This window comes from Schistocerca gregaria, chromosome 1 (genome assembly GCF_023897955.1).
Source record: "Schistocerca gregaria isolate iqSchGreg1 chromosome 1, iqSchGreg1.2, whole genome shotgun sequence".
Lineage (NCBI taxonomy): Eukaryota > Metazoa > Arthropoda > Insecta > Orthoptera > Acrididae > Schistocerca > Schistocerca gregaria.
The window spans coordinates 525260243-525274805 of NC_064920.1; the positions used below are offsets into that span (position 1 = coordinate 525260243).

The 14563-nt window shown below is 42.5% G+C and overlaps 1 protein-coding gene across 1 annotated transcript in view; it reads left to right on the forward strand.

Moving 5' to 3' along the window:
* The first annotated feature begins 211 nt into the window (after positions 1–211).
* Positions 212–14563, forward strand: part of LOC126278978 (odorant receptor 43a-like) — a 55921-nt gene continuing 41569 nt past the window's right edge. Inside the window, exon 1 of the mRNA XM_049979322.1 lies at positions 212–469. Within this exon, the coding sequence (XP_049835279.1) occupies positions 212–469 (258 nt within the window). The remainder of the gene's footprint in view (positions 470–14563) is intronic.

A 14563-nucleotide genomic window follows, 5' to 3' on the forward strand; every position in this document is an offset into this window, starting at 1 on the left:
TTTGCAGTCTTTACGCTAATATTGATTTCCTGAAACTAAGTCTCGTATCACGAAACGTCTAGTATGCTGCCACAATGCGGATTTATTTTGACATTTAGATTACCTCCAAAGCAAGCAGATCTCGACAATTGCAGAAATCGAAGCAAGCATGGGTGATGTTGCAGGCTCCTCTCATTGGGCAGCAGCAAGCGCCGAAGCTATCGCCGCTTCAATGGAGCTGGTAAAGCGTGGGGAGATGCAGACGCTTTTGGGACCTGGAGCGACCGTCCGCCGGCTGATGGGCCTGTGGTGGCCGCGGCGTGGTCGAGGGCGCGCGCGGTCGGCTGTGTGCGCCGCCGTGTCGCTGGTCTCCCTCGCGTGGCTGCCGACTTTCTCGGGCCTCAAGCTCATCATTGACCCCCCACCAGAGCTGGAAGAGATCGCAATGTGCTACCTGCTTATTTTTGCGTGTACTGGATTTCTGACCAAGGTAGGTACACAAGTACTTGGTATCTTGAAGTGTTAACCATTGTGTTATCTTAGTCCAGTTATTTCCTTAATACGCCTGTGGTATCGTGCTCTGTACAAAACTAAACCAACACATCATGTATTCTGCTTACTATAATTAATAATTGAAAAACGAATCAGATTAATGAGGATGTGTCGCAGTGAACTGCGAGTAAAGCACGCTAGGCTTCTCCATTAAACCGACTGTGAGATAATCGGTGATAAATGTCGGAGACGCTGATTGGCAGAGAAAAGCCGTCCATATAAAAATTTGCACAAATCGTGAGGACAGAGGTGGAGTCATCAAAATGTGTGTGAAATCTTATGAGACTTAACTGCTAAGGTCATCAGTCCCTAAGCTCACACAATACTTAACCTACATTATCCTGAGGACAAACACACACACCCATGCCCAGGGATGACTCGAACCTCCGCCGGGACCAGCCGTACAGTCCATAACTGCAGCGCCTCATACCGCTCGGCTACTCCAGTGCGGCGCGGAGTCATCGTAGTGGGACTTGAGAAATGAAATCTAGCTGACGTCCATACTACAGACCTGGGCAGATCACAGCGTCTGCTACTGTTACTTCCCTAATGCTTCTATGGGGCAAATCGATACCAGTATCTCATCACTGTATAAACCGTTCTTGGTGGACTTGGTACGATTATTTGCTACGAAAATCCAGACGCTCGCCAATAATTCTGATGCAAACAAACCTGAAAAATCACTATTGTCTTCGTCAGGGAAGCAACTGGCAATAAATGAAGGAAATATGTAACCGATAAGCGGTTATATTGACGCCCAAGCCGAAATCTCTCTCACAGTGTCGTTGTTTCCTCCATGACGTAGAGTGTGGAACCTATTCACACTTACATAACAAATGCATCCACTAAATTTAAGCTTCGTCCGAGACAGCTGGTAACATTTTCCGAGAAATAGATTTAAGTAGTCTCAGCGACCAATTTCAATCAAAGTTTTCGGGAGGTTTCAGTAGAAATCAGACGAATCACACAAATGGGATTCACCTTCCAGATGTTCCCCACTCGTATGCGCCTGCCGCGCTTCGTGCCTTATTGGATATTCGGCTGTAAAGGATGAAGACCCACAAGAGCTGTCTGGCTCTCACGAGTCGGAAAACAAAATACACTGGAATCACCTACCTCCACAATGAACACGATTCCCAACTGATAGAAATTATTTATACTTACATAAACAGGATCTCAAATGTACAGTTAATCAGAGGAAATATTTGCAAAGTTTAAAGAGGTTATAAATTCCGCTCTGGAGAAGAGCGTGAGACTAACAACATTCGGAAATTGCTGAGTAAGCACAGACTGTTGCTCTCTCTTTTCAAAAAATAACACCCAAAACGAGAAATTCGTGCATCTGTAAAAATATCGATGCACGCAGCATGTTGTATCTAATCTTGATTATTAATACCATTATAGCTACGATTCTGAGCTATTTCTACTGGGGAAGAGGGATGGGTAAGTTTGTCACACATCTGTCCTTTTCATAGATCGGCCGTGACCTGTGTCACAAACCCCTTCTGTCTGGAGTGCTTTGACATAATGTTAACATTACTGTCCAGAGGATCATTTGCGTAGCACATCGGCCGCGTTAACCTCTATTGCCTGGACGAGGCTGGAAGACACTTTGAAGAATTTACAAACACTCGTGAGACGCAGCGTTACAATAACTGCTGTCATCAGATCTTAGAAAAAGATAAATATTTTTACATCCAACCTTCTGACTAAAGATTTGTGGAACTTCAGCTGTTCACTAACATAATAAAATGAAACCATTGCATCCGTCCTTTGGATGTTCTTTACTATATAGCAAACAGTTTCGGTGTCTCAATACAGCATTGAAAGGTAACCCTGGTGGGACTATATAAATGACTGAGAATGTTGGCATAGTTTTAGTGTTCGCTAAACAAGTTATTGATTGTACATTGTAAACAACTAACAGGTAGCTTAAGACTACACTGGACAAGGATCCTGGGTGGCAGGGACAGTTTAACTAGTGGAGTGAGTCAAGTACTCTGGCCCTAAAATGTGGATAATGCAATCTGAACTAATCTGACGCTGAGCAGACTTTGATTGAGCAAATCTACTGTAATTTCTCAATATAGGTGCAGCTGAGAGCAAGTGGCGATTGAGATCTATACGCCCTGAAAATACCGGAGCAGGAGTATATTACCCTGTTTGCTTTGTGTGGCGATGTAACTTGCAACCCGGTTTACGACTCCACTGTGTAGACGCATTCCTTTAGGCCATTACCCCCGCCCAGGCTTCTGCTGGCACCACGGCAAGTATTGCAGCATTGTTCTGCTGGAGTCCTTTCTCAATGAGAGACTGCCCTGTCTGCCCTGTATGGCTGTGGAAATATCTGGCAAGATTTACTATGGGATGGGCTCGCCACAAATTGCTTTCAACTCGAAACATATTGTTTCTACAAGCTAAGAACCATAAAAGTACTTCATGCTTTTAGCGCCCTAGTAGGCTCCATCAAAGTCTGCTCAGACTGTTAACTTTCTAGAGTCTCACTCAAGGCGTGTCAGGTTGTAATGAAATTTTTAATAATTTTCTGTATGTGAAAAGTAGGCGAGAGAGTAAATTGTCATCTCTCAGCATTTCCAGGACTTTATACGTAAAGAATAATAATAGTATCATCAGCCAGCCAACCATGCAATTGCATGAAAATACAAAGGCCAAATCAGAAACAGAATATTATTATGCAAGTGAATGTACAGTAATCATTTGATAGAATCAGCGGGTACCTCCACTGTCATCACTGTCATATATATATATATATAAAATCTACCATAACGAACTTATACTCTATAAATTGTATAAATATATCATTTATTAATAAAATCATCAATTAAATATTCCATGATTAAAATTAGCAAATTGAGTGATACACTAAACTACAAAATCCTGAAGTAACATAGTAATCTACAAAAATAGCTTTAGAAAGTGACATGTATGAAGGAAACTACAATACCAGAAATAAGTAAACCAAATAAGAACACATTTATGTGAGAGGAGCCCTTGCATAACGTCGACATGAACAGTAGGTGAGTATCAGTATAGGTAAAGGTATAAAAAAGACAATAAAATACTTCTGTGTGCCATGTCGAAGCTATAAAATGGAGAGGTGCAAATTGTAGAGGGGCATATTTATATCATTTGCATAAAATTTGTGTTCAAAACATGTCAAAAGATGAAATGTAGAAAACCGCCTATATGATAATATATACCGAATGTATTTAAAAAAACATAAGAAACTATTCAGCTTGAACAACATACATGTGTGAATATGTTCATATATCATGTACTGCCACGAAACAAATATGAAACAAGAACAATTATCTAACTTGTGGATATAAGAAATTATCAATATACATCCATTTAACACATATGATCAGTAGACTCTATGATATATAAGCAGTAATATTAAATGTGACAAAACTTCATACGTATCAAATGTTGTACCAAAGAATTACGTTGATACCGATGCAAAATTGTATTACACTTAATCATGTGTATGTAATCCATTAATTCTATACATACAAAGCTTTCAACAAACACAAGAAACATGAGTGAATTACGTTAGAAAACAAACCATGGAATGCCTGTACCGAACCTATATACACTACTGGGTAACGTCGCAAGAAGGAGTAACGGTGTAAGACGAGCACTTACACCAACCCCTGTAAAACTGGTGCAACCAGGCAGAATACAGTCGGCAATATAATATAATATCAACAAATGTCACAGGCATTTAACTGTTATAGCATCGACTACGTAGATGCTGTTAATGCTCTCTCATTAGTAATTGGATGTTTCATGATACAATTATTATTAGACATAATATGGGCTATTTGATTATGCACAGTTTCACAAGGGATGTAAGGTTTTGAGCGTATTTGGCGGATTTTTCAGCTGAGTATCTATGCTTGCTCACACATTACTGTCATTGGCCTTTTGTTACATGATTGGTGGAAGAACTGCGTGAGCTATCCCAAGAATTATCACTAGATATTGCTGAATATCTCCGTCTTTTCAACAAGCAGTTATTTTAGTCGTGTGTGACGCTTTTAGTGGTTCTGCACCCTTCTTGAGTTTTACACAGGTTTGCATTTACCCTCTCCCGGGTTCCATTGGACATGTCTTACAATACTGCCAGTGCATTTGGTTGTTTATGTATATTTATAGTCGACTTACAGATTTCTGTCACATGTCCATAACCAAACCAACAAGGAGGCATTGAACAAATGAGGATACGAAGTGGAATATGGTCAACGCACCGCTCTCCCGGCCGTTGCCAGTTTTCATGACTGGTGTCGCTACTTCTGAGTCAAGTAGCTCCTGTCCTCACAAGGGCTGAGCGCACCCCGCTTGCCAACAGCTCTCGGCAGAGTCTGATGGTGACCCGTCTAAGTACTAACCAAGCCCAGCAGCGCTTAACTTCGGTGCTATGACGGCAACTGTTGCCACCCCTGAGGCAAGGCTCTGGCGTTACGTGTTCATAGGCTTACTTTAAACAGACACATTGTTGCAGTCTTACTTTAAACAGATAGTTTGGGTTTATTTACAGTTTCTTACTGGCGTGTTGTGTCACCTCCTCACTAGTTCGTTAGCACATGGTTTATCTTTTAGACGACGTGCTTTTTGTTCGAGATTTTGATTACATGGGTATAGTGACTTTTGGTGTTCATGTGATTTAAAAGACTAAGGTGTGTATTGGTTTGACATGACATATTAATATATTTATACTGTCATATTGATTACTTCACTTATACTGACTGAGCCGTGGCGCCATTAATTCAGTAGACTGTTCTGTCTGGCGCCACTAGCTCAAGGGCAGGACCGACTATTCCTCTTGTGGGCTAGTTGTCAAAAACTATGAGGAAGAATTGGTATCTGTGGGTTGTTTCCTTAGAAGCTCTTTGCTTGCCGATATAGTTACGGGTTCGCTGGCCCGAGAAAGCAGGCACCAAATTTGGGGATTGGCGGTAGTATCGCGACAAGAGGCGGTCACGAGGTCCGGGCTACGGAAGGAGGGCGTGCCCAGGGAAAGGATACCGGAGTACTTCACGGCGGTCCGCGTCGACTACAAGCACCAGGCCGCTGGTTGGCAACATTTGTGCCGGACGACCGCAAGTGGCCCGGCTGTCCCCTTCTACCTGAATGTCATCGGCACCATTCAGTAACCGCCGTGACGCACCGTCGATCCATGGGGCTGCTTGCTGATAAACGGGAGTAACACTCCGTAATCCTCGTGGTGATTGGTGTCATTGTCTACCCAATCTAGTAGTTATTTCCTGGTTTGTACCGACCCTCAGAGTTTACTACGTCGGCTCTTTGGTAGTAAATGTAGGCTGTAGTATTGTACTAGACACTAATGGTCGTTTGAAAATTACTTCTGATACTATATTACCCTTCCTTTCAAGTCTATACCCGATCATTAATGTTTTATTGAATCAGCTCCTGGTCGGAAATACAGTCGCAGCACTTGTACCAAGGCACAGGTGGCCGTTAAGCAAACAGGGATCTTGTGGTTAGATTTAGATGCTAACCGTTTCCTTGACTGTAATTAAATTTAAGATAGTCTGAACTACCTGTTGTACTAATCCGTGCGTTCCTGTCTTTGAAAGACCGGGTCATTATTGGGGTATTTTAAACTGTACCTCGGCAGAAGCGCGCGACTGCTACGGTCGCAGGTTCGAATTCTGCCTCGAGCATGGGTGTGTGCAATGTCCTTAGGTTACTTAGGTTTAAGTAGTTCTAAGTTCTAGGGGACTGAGGACCTCAGATGTTAAGTCCCATAGTGCTCAGAGCCATTTAACTGGATCTTGTGGTTCCGCCGAGTGAGTTCTCTTGTAATAAGTGCTCATTCGTAATGTTTTAAAATGTTCCTTCAGAGCGACCTTCATAATTGAGAAGTAATTTAATTTTTAACATGTAAACGGCCAACTGCCACCAGGGCTCTAGTCAGAATAAGATTGTCAAAAGGTACTGGTTTGGCACCTTGCTGCTGACTGAAATGAAAAGGTTGCTCGCTTTGAAGCAAGCCTTATCAATGTCACAAATGTTTCCTAATTTGTTTCACCTTTAAACACAGCTGCGAATCTTAACCCCCAACCTTTCGACATACAGTTTCCAAATAAAATAAATTACGTTATTTATTTGCGTAATTGAAATACTCTTGTCATCAATATTTCTTATATGTTTTCACGTGTTGCAGAAGGGCATTTAATGAGAGTAACTGTGTCCATTGCGGTAGTAACCATCGCTGTTTCACCCGATAACGAGAGGGCTGCAGGTCTGGGCCCTTGTAATTATTGTCGTGTTGTTCTTGTTTTGATTTCTCTTGTAGGAGCTTATTCATTTCACAAACTTGATAATTTGTAAAGAAAACAAATTTATCTTTATATATTGTTAAATAAACAGGTTGTGTGAAAGATTACATTGGTGGATCCTCCCTTCCACGTTTTCCTTAATACCAGTAAATAACACGTCTCAATCACACTTACATCTACATACATACTCCGCAAGCCACCATACGGTGCGTGGCGGAGGGTACCTCTTACCACAACTAGCATCTTCTCTCCCTGTGTCACTCCCAAACGGAACAAGGGAAAAATGACTGCCTATATGCTTCTGTACGAGCCCAAATCTCTCTTATCTTATCTTTGTGGTCTTTCCGCGAAATGTAAGTTGGCGGCAGTAAAACAGTACTGCAGTCAGCCTGAAATGCTGATTCTCTAAATTTCCTCAGTAGCGATTCACGAAAAGAACGCGTCTTATGCTCTAGAGACTCCCACCCGAGTTCCTGAAGCATTTACGTAACACTCGCGTGATGATCAAAATCACCAGTTACAAATCTAGCATCCCGCCTCTGAATTGCTTCTATGTTCTCCCCCAGTCTGACCTGGTATGGATCCCAAACGCTCGAGCAGTACTCAAGAATAGGTCATATTAGTGTTTTATAAGCGGTCTCCTTGACAGATGAACCACATCTCACCAAAATTCTACCAATGAACTGAAGACGACTATCCGCCTTCCCCACAACTGCCATTACATGCTTGTCCCACTTCATATCGCTCTACAATGTTACGCACAAATATTTAATCGACGTGACTGTGTCAAGCGCTACACTACTAATGGAGTATTCAAACATTACAGGATTCTTTTTCCTATATATATTTAGAGTTAGCTGCCATTCTTTACACCAATCACAAATCCTGTCCAAGTCATCTTGTATCCTCCTAAAGTCAATCAACGACGACACCTTCCGTACACCACAGCATCATCAGCAAACAGCCACACATTGCTTTCCCCCCTATCCAAAAGATCATATATATAGACTGAAAACAGCAGCGGATCTACTACACTTCCCTGCGGCACTCCAGATGATACCCTCACCTCCGATGAAAGCTCACCGTCGAAGGCAACGTACTGGGTTCGATTACTTAAGTCTTCGAGCCACTCACATACTTGGGAACCAATCCCATGTTAGTACCTTAGTTAGGAGTCTGCAGTGGGGCACCGAGTCAAACGCTTTCCGGAAGTGAAGGAATATGGCATCCGTCTGATACCCTTCATGGTTCACAAGATATCATGTGAAAAAAGGGCGAGTTGCGTTTCGCACGAGGGATGTTTTCTAATGCAGTACTGTTGCAAGGACAGTAGATTCTCTGTCTCAAGGAAATTCATTATATTCGAACTGAGAATATGTTCGAGAATCCTGCAACAAACCGATGTTAAGAATATTTGTAGATACTGTTGATGCTGTCCTTTTGCCAGGGCTACTTGTGTTTCTCATCCTGAATATTATCTTGGTGTCTGTGTATTCTGTGCGTGGTATGACATAGGTGATTTTCTGAATTTGTTCCTTTGACGCGTTTTGGACATTCATTGTATTCATATAACAAAAATATGCCCCTCTACAGTTTGACTTCAGAATCTGATAACTTTGACATCACATATACACTCCTGGAAATTGAAATAAGAACACCGTGAATTAATTGTCCCAGGAAGGGGAAACTTTATTGACACATTCCTGGGGTCAGATACATCACATGATCACACTGACAGAACCCCAGGCACATAGACACAGGCAACAGAGCATGCACAATGTCGGCACTAGTACAGTGTATATCCACCTTTCGCAGCAATGCAGGCTGCTATTCTCCCATGGAGACGATCGTAGATGCTGGATGTAGTCCTGTGGAACGGCTTGCCATGCCATTTCCACCTGGCGCCTCAGTTGGACCAGCGTTCGTGCTGGACGTGCAGACCGCGTGAGACGACGCTTCATCCAGCCCCAAACATACTCAATGGGGGACAGATCCGGAGATCTTGCTGGCCAGGGTAGTTGACTTACACCTTCTAGAACACGTTGGGTGGCACGGGATACATGCGGACGTGCATTGTCCTGTTGGAACAGCAAGTTCCCTTGCCGGTCTAGGAATGGTAGAACGATGGGTTCGATGACGGTTTGGATGTACCGTGCACTATTCAGTGCCCCTCGACGATCACCAGAGGTGTACGGCCAGTGTAGGAGATCGCTCCCCACACCATGATGCCGGTTGTTGGCCCTGTGTGCCTCGGTCGTATGCAGTCCTGATTGTGGCGCTCACCTGCACGGCGCCAAACACGCATACGATTATCATTGGCACCAGGGCAGAAGCGACTCTCATCGATGAAGACGACACGTCTCCATTCGTCCCTCCATTCACGCCTGTCGCGATACCACTGGAGGCGGGCTGCACGATGTTGGGGCGTGAGCGGTAGACGACCTAACGGTGTGCGGGACCGTAGCCCAGCTTCATAGAGACGGTTGCGAATGGTCCTCGCCGATACCCCAAGAGCAACAGTGTCCCTAATTTGCTGGGAAGTGGCGGTGCGGTCCCCTACGGCACTGCGTAGGATCCTACGGTCTTGGCGTGCATCCGTGCGTCGCTGCGGTCCGGTCCCAGGTCGACGGGCACGTGCACCTTCCGCCGACCACTGGCGACAACATCGATGTACTGTGGAATGCTCACGCCCCACGTGTTGAGCAATTCGGCGGTACGTCCACCCGGCCTCCCGCATGCCCACTATACGTCCTCGCTCAAAGTCCGTCAACTGCACATACGGTTCACGTCCACGCTGTCGCGGCATGCTACCAGTGTTAAAGACTGCGATGGAGCTCCGTATGCCACGGCAAACTGGCTGACACTGACGGCGGCGGTGCACAAATGCTGCGCAGCTAGCGCCATTCGACGGCCAACACCGCGGTTCCTGGTGTGTCCGCTGTGCCGTGCGTGTGATCATTGCTTGTACAGCCCTCTCGCAGTGTCCGGAGCAAGTATGGTGGGTCTGACACACCGGTGTCAATGTGTTCTTTTTTCCATTTCCAGGAGTGTATATGATTTTATTGCCATTTTGATAGCTTTACCTAGACTGACAAACAGATACTATTGATGATGTCTTTGTGGAAGAACTACTACTACATAAATGCATATTTCTTGGGTGTACTTGCCTCTGATGTAGTTTCTTTCACACAGTTATAATCAGGAAAAACACAATAAATTCATCATAGCTCTACACTTTATTAACACAACACTGATAAAAAGGATGAAAATGGTAGACGAATGCTCTATGTTGGTTATATCAGCCTCCAGAAAGTGCAAGTGTTATCTGGAATTCCGATGAAAATCATAAGTCCGTTTGAAAGGGGACGGTCTTGTTTTCCATGACAGTTTTTAGGTAGTTTTGGCAATAATTGTGAATGAAGTTGAAAATTTGATAAATGTACTCAACATATGTAGTATCGATTTAACCATATTCTTTGTAAGTCTGCTCCCCATACTTTTTTGTGAAGAGAGTAGCAAGTAGAGTGTGTTTGACAGTCTAGCAATGTACTTCGTTTGAGAGGATGGAAGCTGGCCTGCCGAGTAGTGGGGCAGCATTATTTGAAAAGGATTAATGTATCCTAAGGAAAATTTTTGTAAAACTGAGATAACATGAATGCAAGAATGTCAGAAGCTAAGTTTTCTAAGGTAATCTACGTTTTTATATATACGTATTAGTAACTGTGTAGTTTCTTATTGTTAGAACATTATGTACATTTAAAGTTTACTCTGAGAAGTTTTATAGTGAAGCACATTAATGAAATGAAACGAGTGTCAAGGAAAACAATTGTACACAGGGAAATTATTAAGAAGTAGTTTGCAAACTTGTCAAATTGTGAGAACTTCATGAAAGGGTGTATTGTTCTGCCTTAATGAAGAATAGTCTATGTTCTCATTTAGCAGTTGTTAGTTGGCTTCCTCGTTTTCCATTCTTTGCCTTCATGGATCTGTTTTGTATACTCGCACTGCATGTTGTAAGTTGTAGCCTGCTGAAGGATTTTTGTAAACATTGTTGAGATACCATCTTGCATTGCACATCGCAGGTGGGGTAAAGGCAATATGGCCTTGGACAGTCAGTTCAATATTCGTAATAGCAACAGTTTGCAGGACAAACGAGCATTTTTGAGCACAGGTAGGTCAACAGATTTAAGTATTATCAAAATCAATGTTCACCATAAGGTATAGTGATTGTCGGAATGTATCAGTTGAAATAGAAGTTCAGAGATTTCAAATGAGTAAAAGATTTCAGAAAAGTGTTCTCTTGTCACTTTTCAGGCAGTTTATCATGAAGTGAGATACGTTAATTTATACAATCATTTTATGTGTGATTACAATAACAATTCTGGTTATAATGATTGCTTACAAAATTAAGATAAAGAGCAACAATATTAAGGGATAAAATTTTAATCAGAATAACATTGTACATCGCTGGTACTGCGAACGGCTGAAAGTAAGGGGAACCTACGGCCGTAATTTTTCCCGAGGGCATGCACCTCTACTGTATGATTAAATGATGATGGCGTCCTCTTGGGTAAAACATTCCGGAGGTAAAATAGTCCCCCATTCGGATCTCCGGGCGGGGACTACTCAAGACGATGTCGTTATCAGCAGAAAGAAAACTGGCGTTCTACGGATCGGAGCGTGGAATGTCAGATCCCTTAATCGGGCAGGTAGGTTAGAAAATTTAAAAAGGGAAATGGATAGGTTAAAGTTAGATATAGTGGGAATTAGTGAAGTTCGGTGGCAGGAGGACAAGACTTCTGGTCAGGTGACTACAGGGTTATAAACACAAAATCAAATAGGGGTAATGCAGGAGTAAGTTTAATAATGAATAGGAAAATAGGAATGCGGGTAAGCTACTACAAACAGCATAGTGAACGCATTATTGTGGCCAAGATAGATACGAAGCCCACACCTACTACAGTAGTACAAGTTTATATGCCAACTAGCTCTGCAGATGACGACGAAATTGAAGAAATGTATGATCAAATAATGAAATTATTCAGGTAGTGAAGGGTGACGAAAATTTAATAGTCATGGGTGACTAGAATACGTTAGTAGGAAAAGGGAGAGAAGGAAACGTATTAGGTGAATATGGACTGGGGCAAAGAAATGAAAGAGGAAGCCGCCTGGTAGAATTTTGCACAGAGCACAACTTAATCATAGCTAACACTTGCTACGAGAATCATAAAAGAAGGCTGTATACATGGAAGAAGCCTGGAGATACTGACAGGTTTCAGATAGATTATATAATGGTAAGACAGAGATTTAGGAACCAGGTTTTAAATTGTAAGACATTTCCAGGGGCAGATGTGGACTCTGACCACAATCTGTTGGCTATGACCTGTAGATTAAAACTAAAGAAACTGCAAAAAGGTGGGAATTTAAGGAGATGGGACCTGGATAAACGAAAAGAACCAGAGGTTGTACAGAGTTTCAGGGATAGCATAAGGGAGCAATTGACAGGAACGGGGGAAAGAAATACGGTGGAAGAAGAATGGGTAGCTTTGAGGGATGAAGTAGTGAAGGCAGCAGAGGTTCAAGTAGGTAAAAAGACGAGGGCTAGTAGAAATCCTTGGCTAACAGAAGAAATATTGAATTTAATTGATGAAAGGGGAAAATATAAAAATGCAGTAAATGAAGCAGGCAAAAAGGAATACAGACGTCTCAAAAATGAGATCGGCAGGAAGTGCAAAATGGCTAAGCAGGGATGGCTAGAGGACAAAGGATTTAGAGGCTTATCTCACTAGGTGTAAGGTAGATACTGCTACAGCAAAACTAAATCGACCTTTGGATATAAGAGGATCACCTGTATGAATATCAAGAGCTCAGATGGAAACCCAGTTCGAACCAAAGAATGGAAACCAGAAAGGTTGACGGAGTATATAGAGGGTCTATACAAGGGCGATGTGCTTGAGGACAATGTTATGGAGATGGGAGAGAATGTAGATGAAGGTGAAATGGGAGATACGATACTGCGTGAATAGTTTGGCAGAGCACTGAAAGACCTGAGTCGAAACAAGGCCCCAGGAGTAGACAACATTCCATTGGAACTACTGACGGCCTTGGGAGAGCCAGTCCTGACAAAACTCTACCATCTGGTGAGCAAGATGTATGAGAGAGGCGAAATACCCTCAGACTTCAAGAAGAATATAATAATTCCAATCCCAAAGAAATCAGGAGTTGACAGATGTGAAAATTATTGAACAATCAGTTTAATAAGTCACAGCTGCAAAATACTAACTCGAATTCTCTACAGACGAATGGAAAAACTAGTAGAAGCCGACCTCGGGGAAGATCAGTTTGGATTCCGTAGAAATATCGGAAGATGTGAGGCAATGCTGACCCTACGACTTATCTTAGAAACTAGATTAAGGAAGGGCAAACCTACATTTCTAGCATTTGTAGACTTAGAGCAAGCTTTTGACAATGCTGACTGGAATAATCTCTTTCAAATTCTGAAGGTAGCAGGGGTAAAATACAGGGAACAAAAGGCTATTTACAATTTGTACAGAAACCAGATGGCAGTTATAAGAGTCGAGGGACATCAAAGGGAAGCACTGGTTAAGAAGGGAGTGAGACAGGGTTTCAGTCTCTCCCCGATGTTATTCAATCTGTATATTGAGCAAGCAGTGAAGGAAACAAAAGAGAAATTTGGAGTAGGTATTAAAATCCATGGAGAAGAAATAAAACTGTTGAGGTTTGTCGATGACATCGTAATTCTGTCCGAGACAGCGAAGGACTTGGAAGAGCAGTTGAACGGAATGGATAGTGTCTTGAAAGGTGGATATAAGATGAACATCAACAAAAGCAAAACGACGATAATGGAATGTAGTCGAATTAAGTCGGTTGATGCTGAGGGAATCAGATTAGGAAATGAGACACTTAAAGTAGTAAAGGAGTTTTGCTGTTTGGGGTGCAAAATAACTGATGATGGTCGAAGTAGAGACGATATAAAATGTAGACTGGCAATGGCAAGGAAAGCGTTTCTGAACAAGAGAAACTTGTTAACATCGAGTATAGATTTAAGTGTCAGGAAGACATTTCTGAAAGTATTTGTATGGAGTGTAGCCATGTATGGAAATGAAACATGGCCGATAAATAGTTTGGACAAGAAGAGAATAGAAGCTTTCGAAATGTGGTGATACAGAAGAATGCTGAGATAAATAGTTTGGACAAGAAGAAAATAGAAGCTTTCGAAATGTGGTGATACAGAAGAATGCTGAAGATTAGATGGGTAGATCACATAACTAATGAGGAAGTATTGAATAGGATTGGGGAGAAGAGAAGTTTGTGGCACAACTTGACCAGAAGAACGGATCGGTTGGTAGGACAAGTTCTGAGGCATCAAGGGCTCACCAATTTAGTATTGGAGGGCAGCGTGGAGAGTAAAAATCGTCGAGGGAGACCAAGAGATGACTACACTGAGGAGATTCAGAATTATGTAGGTTGCAGTAGGTACTGGGAGATGAAGAAGCTTGAATTAGATAGAGTAGCATGGAGAGCTGCATCCAACCAGTCTCAGGACTGAAACCACAACAACAACAACAACACTGTTTTTGAGTCACAGAGCAAACGTATTGCTTTCTCGTAGGCCAGTTGTTTAAAGTATTGGTTATATCGATTTCGCATCTTGCGATGTTTGCGTTTTATACTTTTGTTCTACA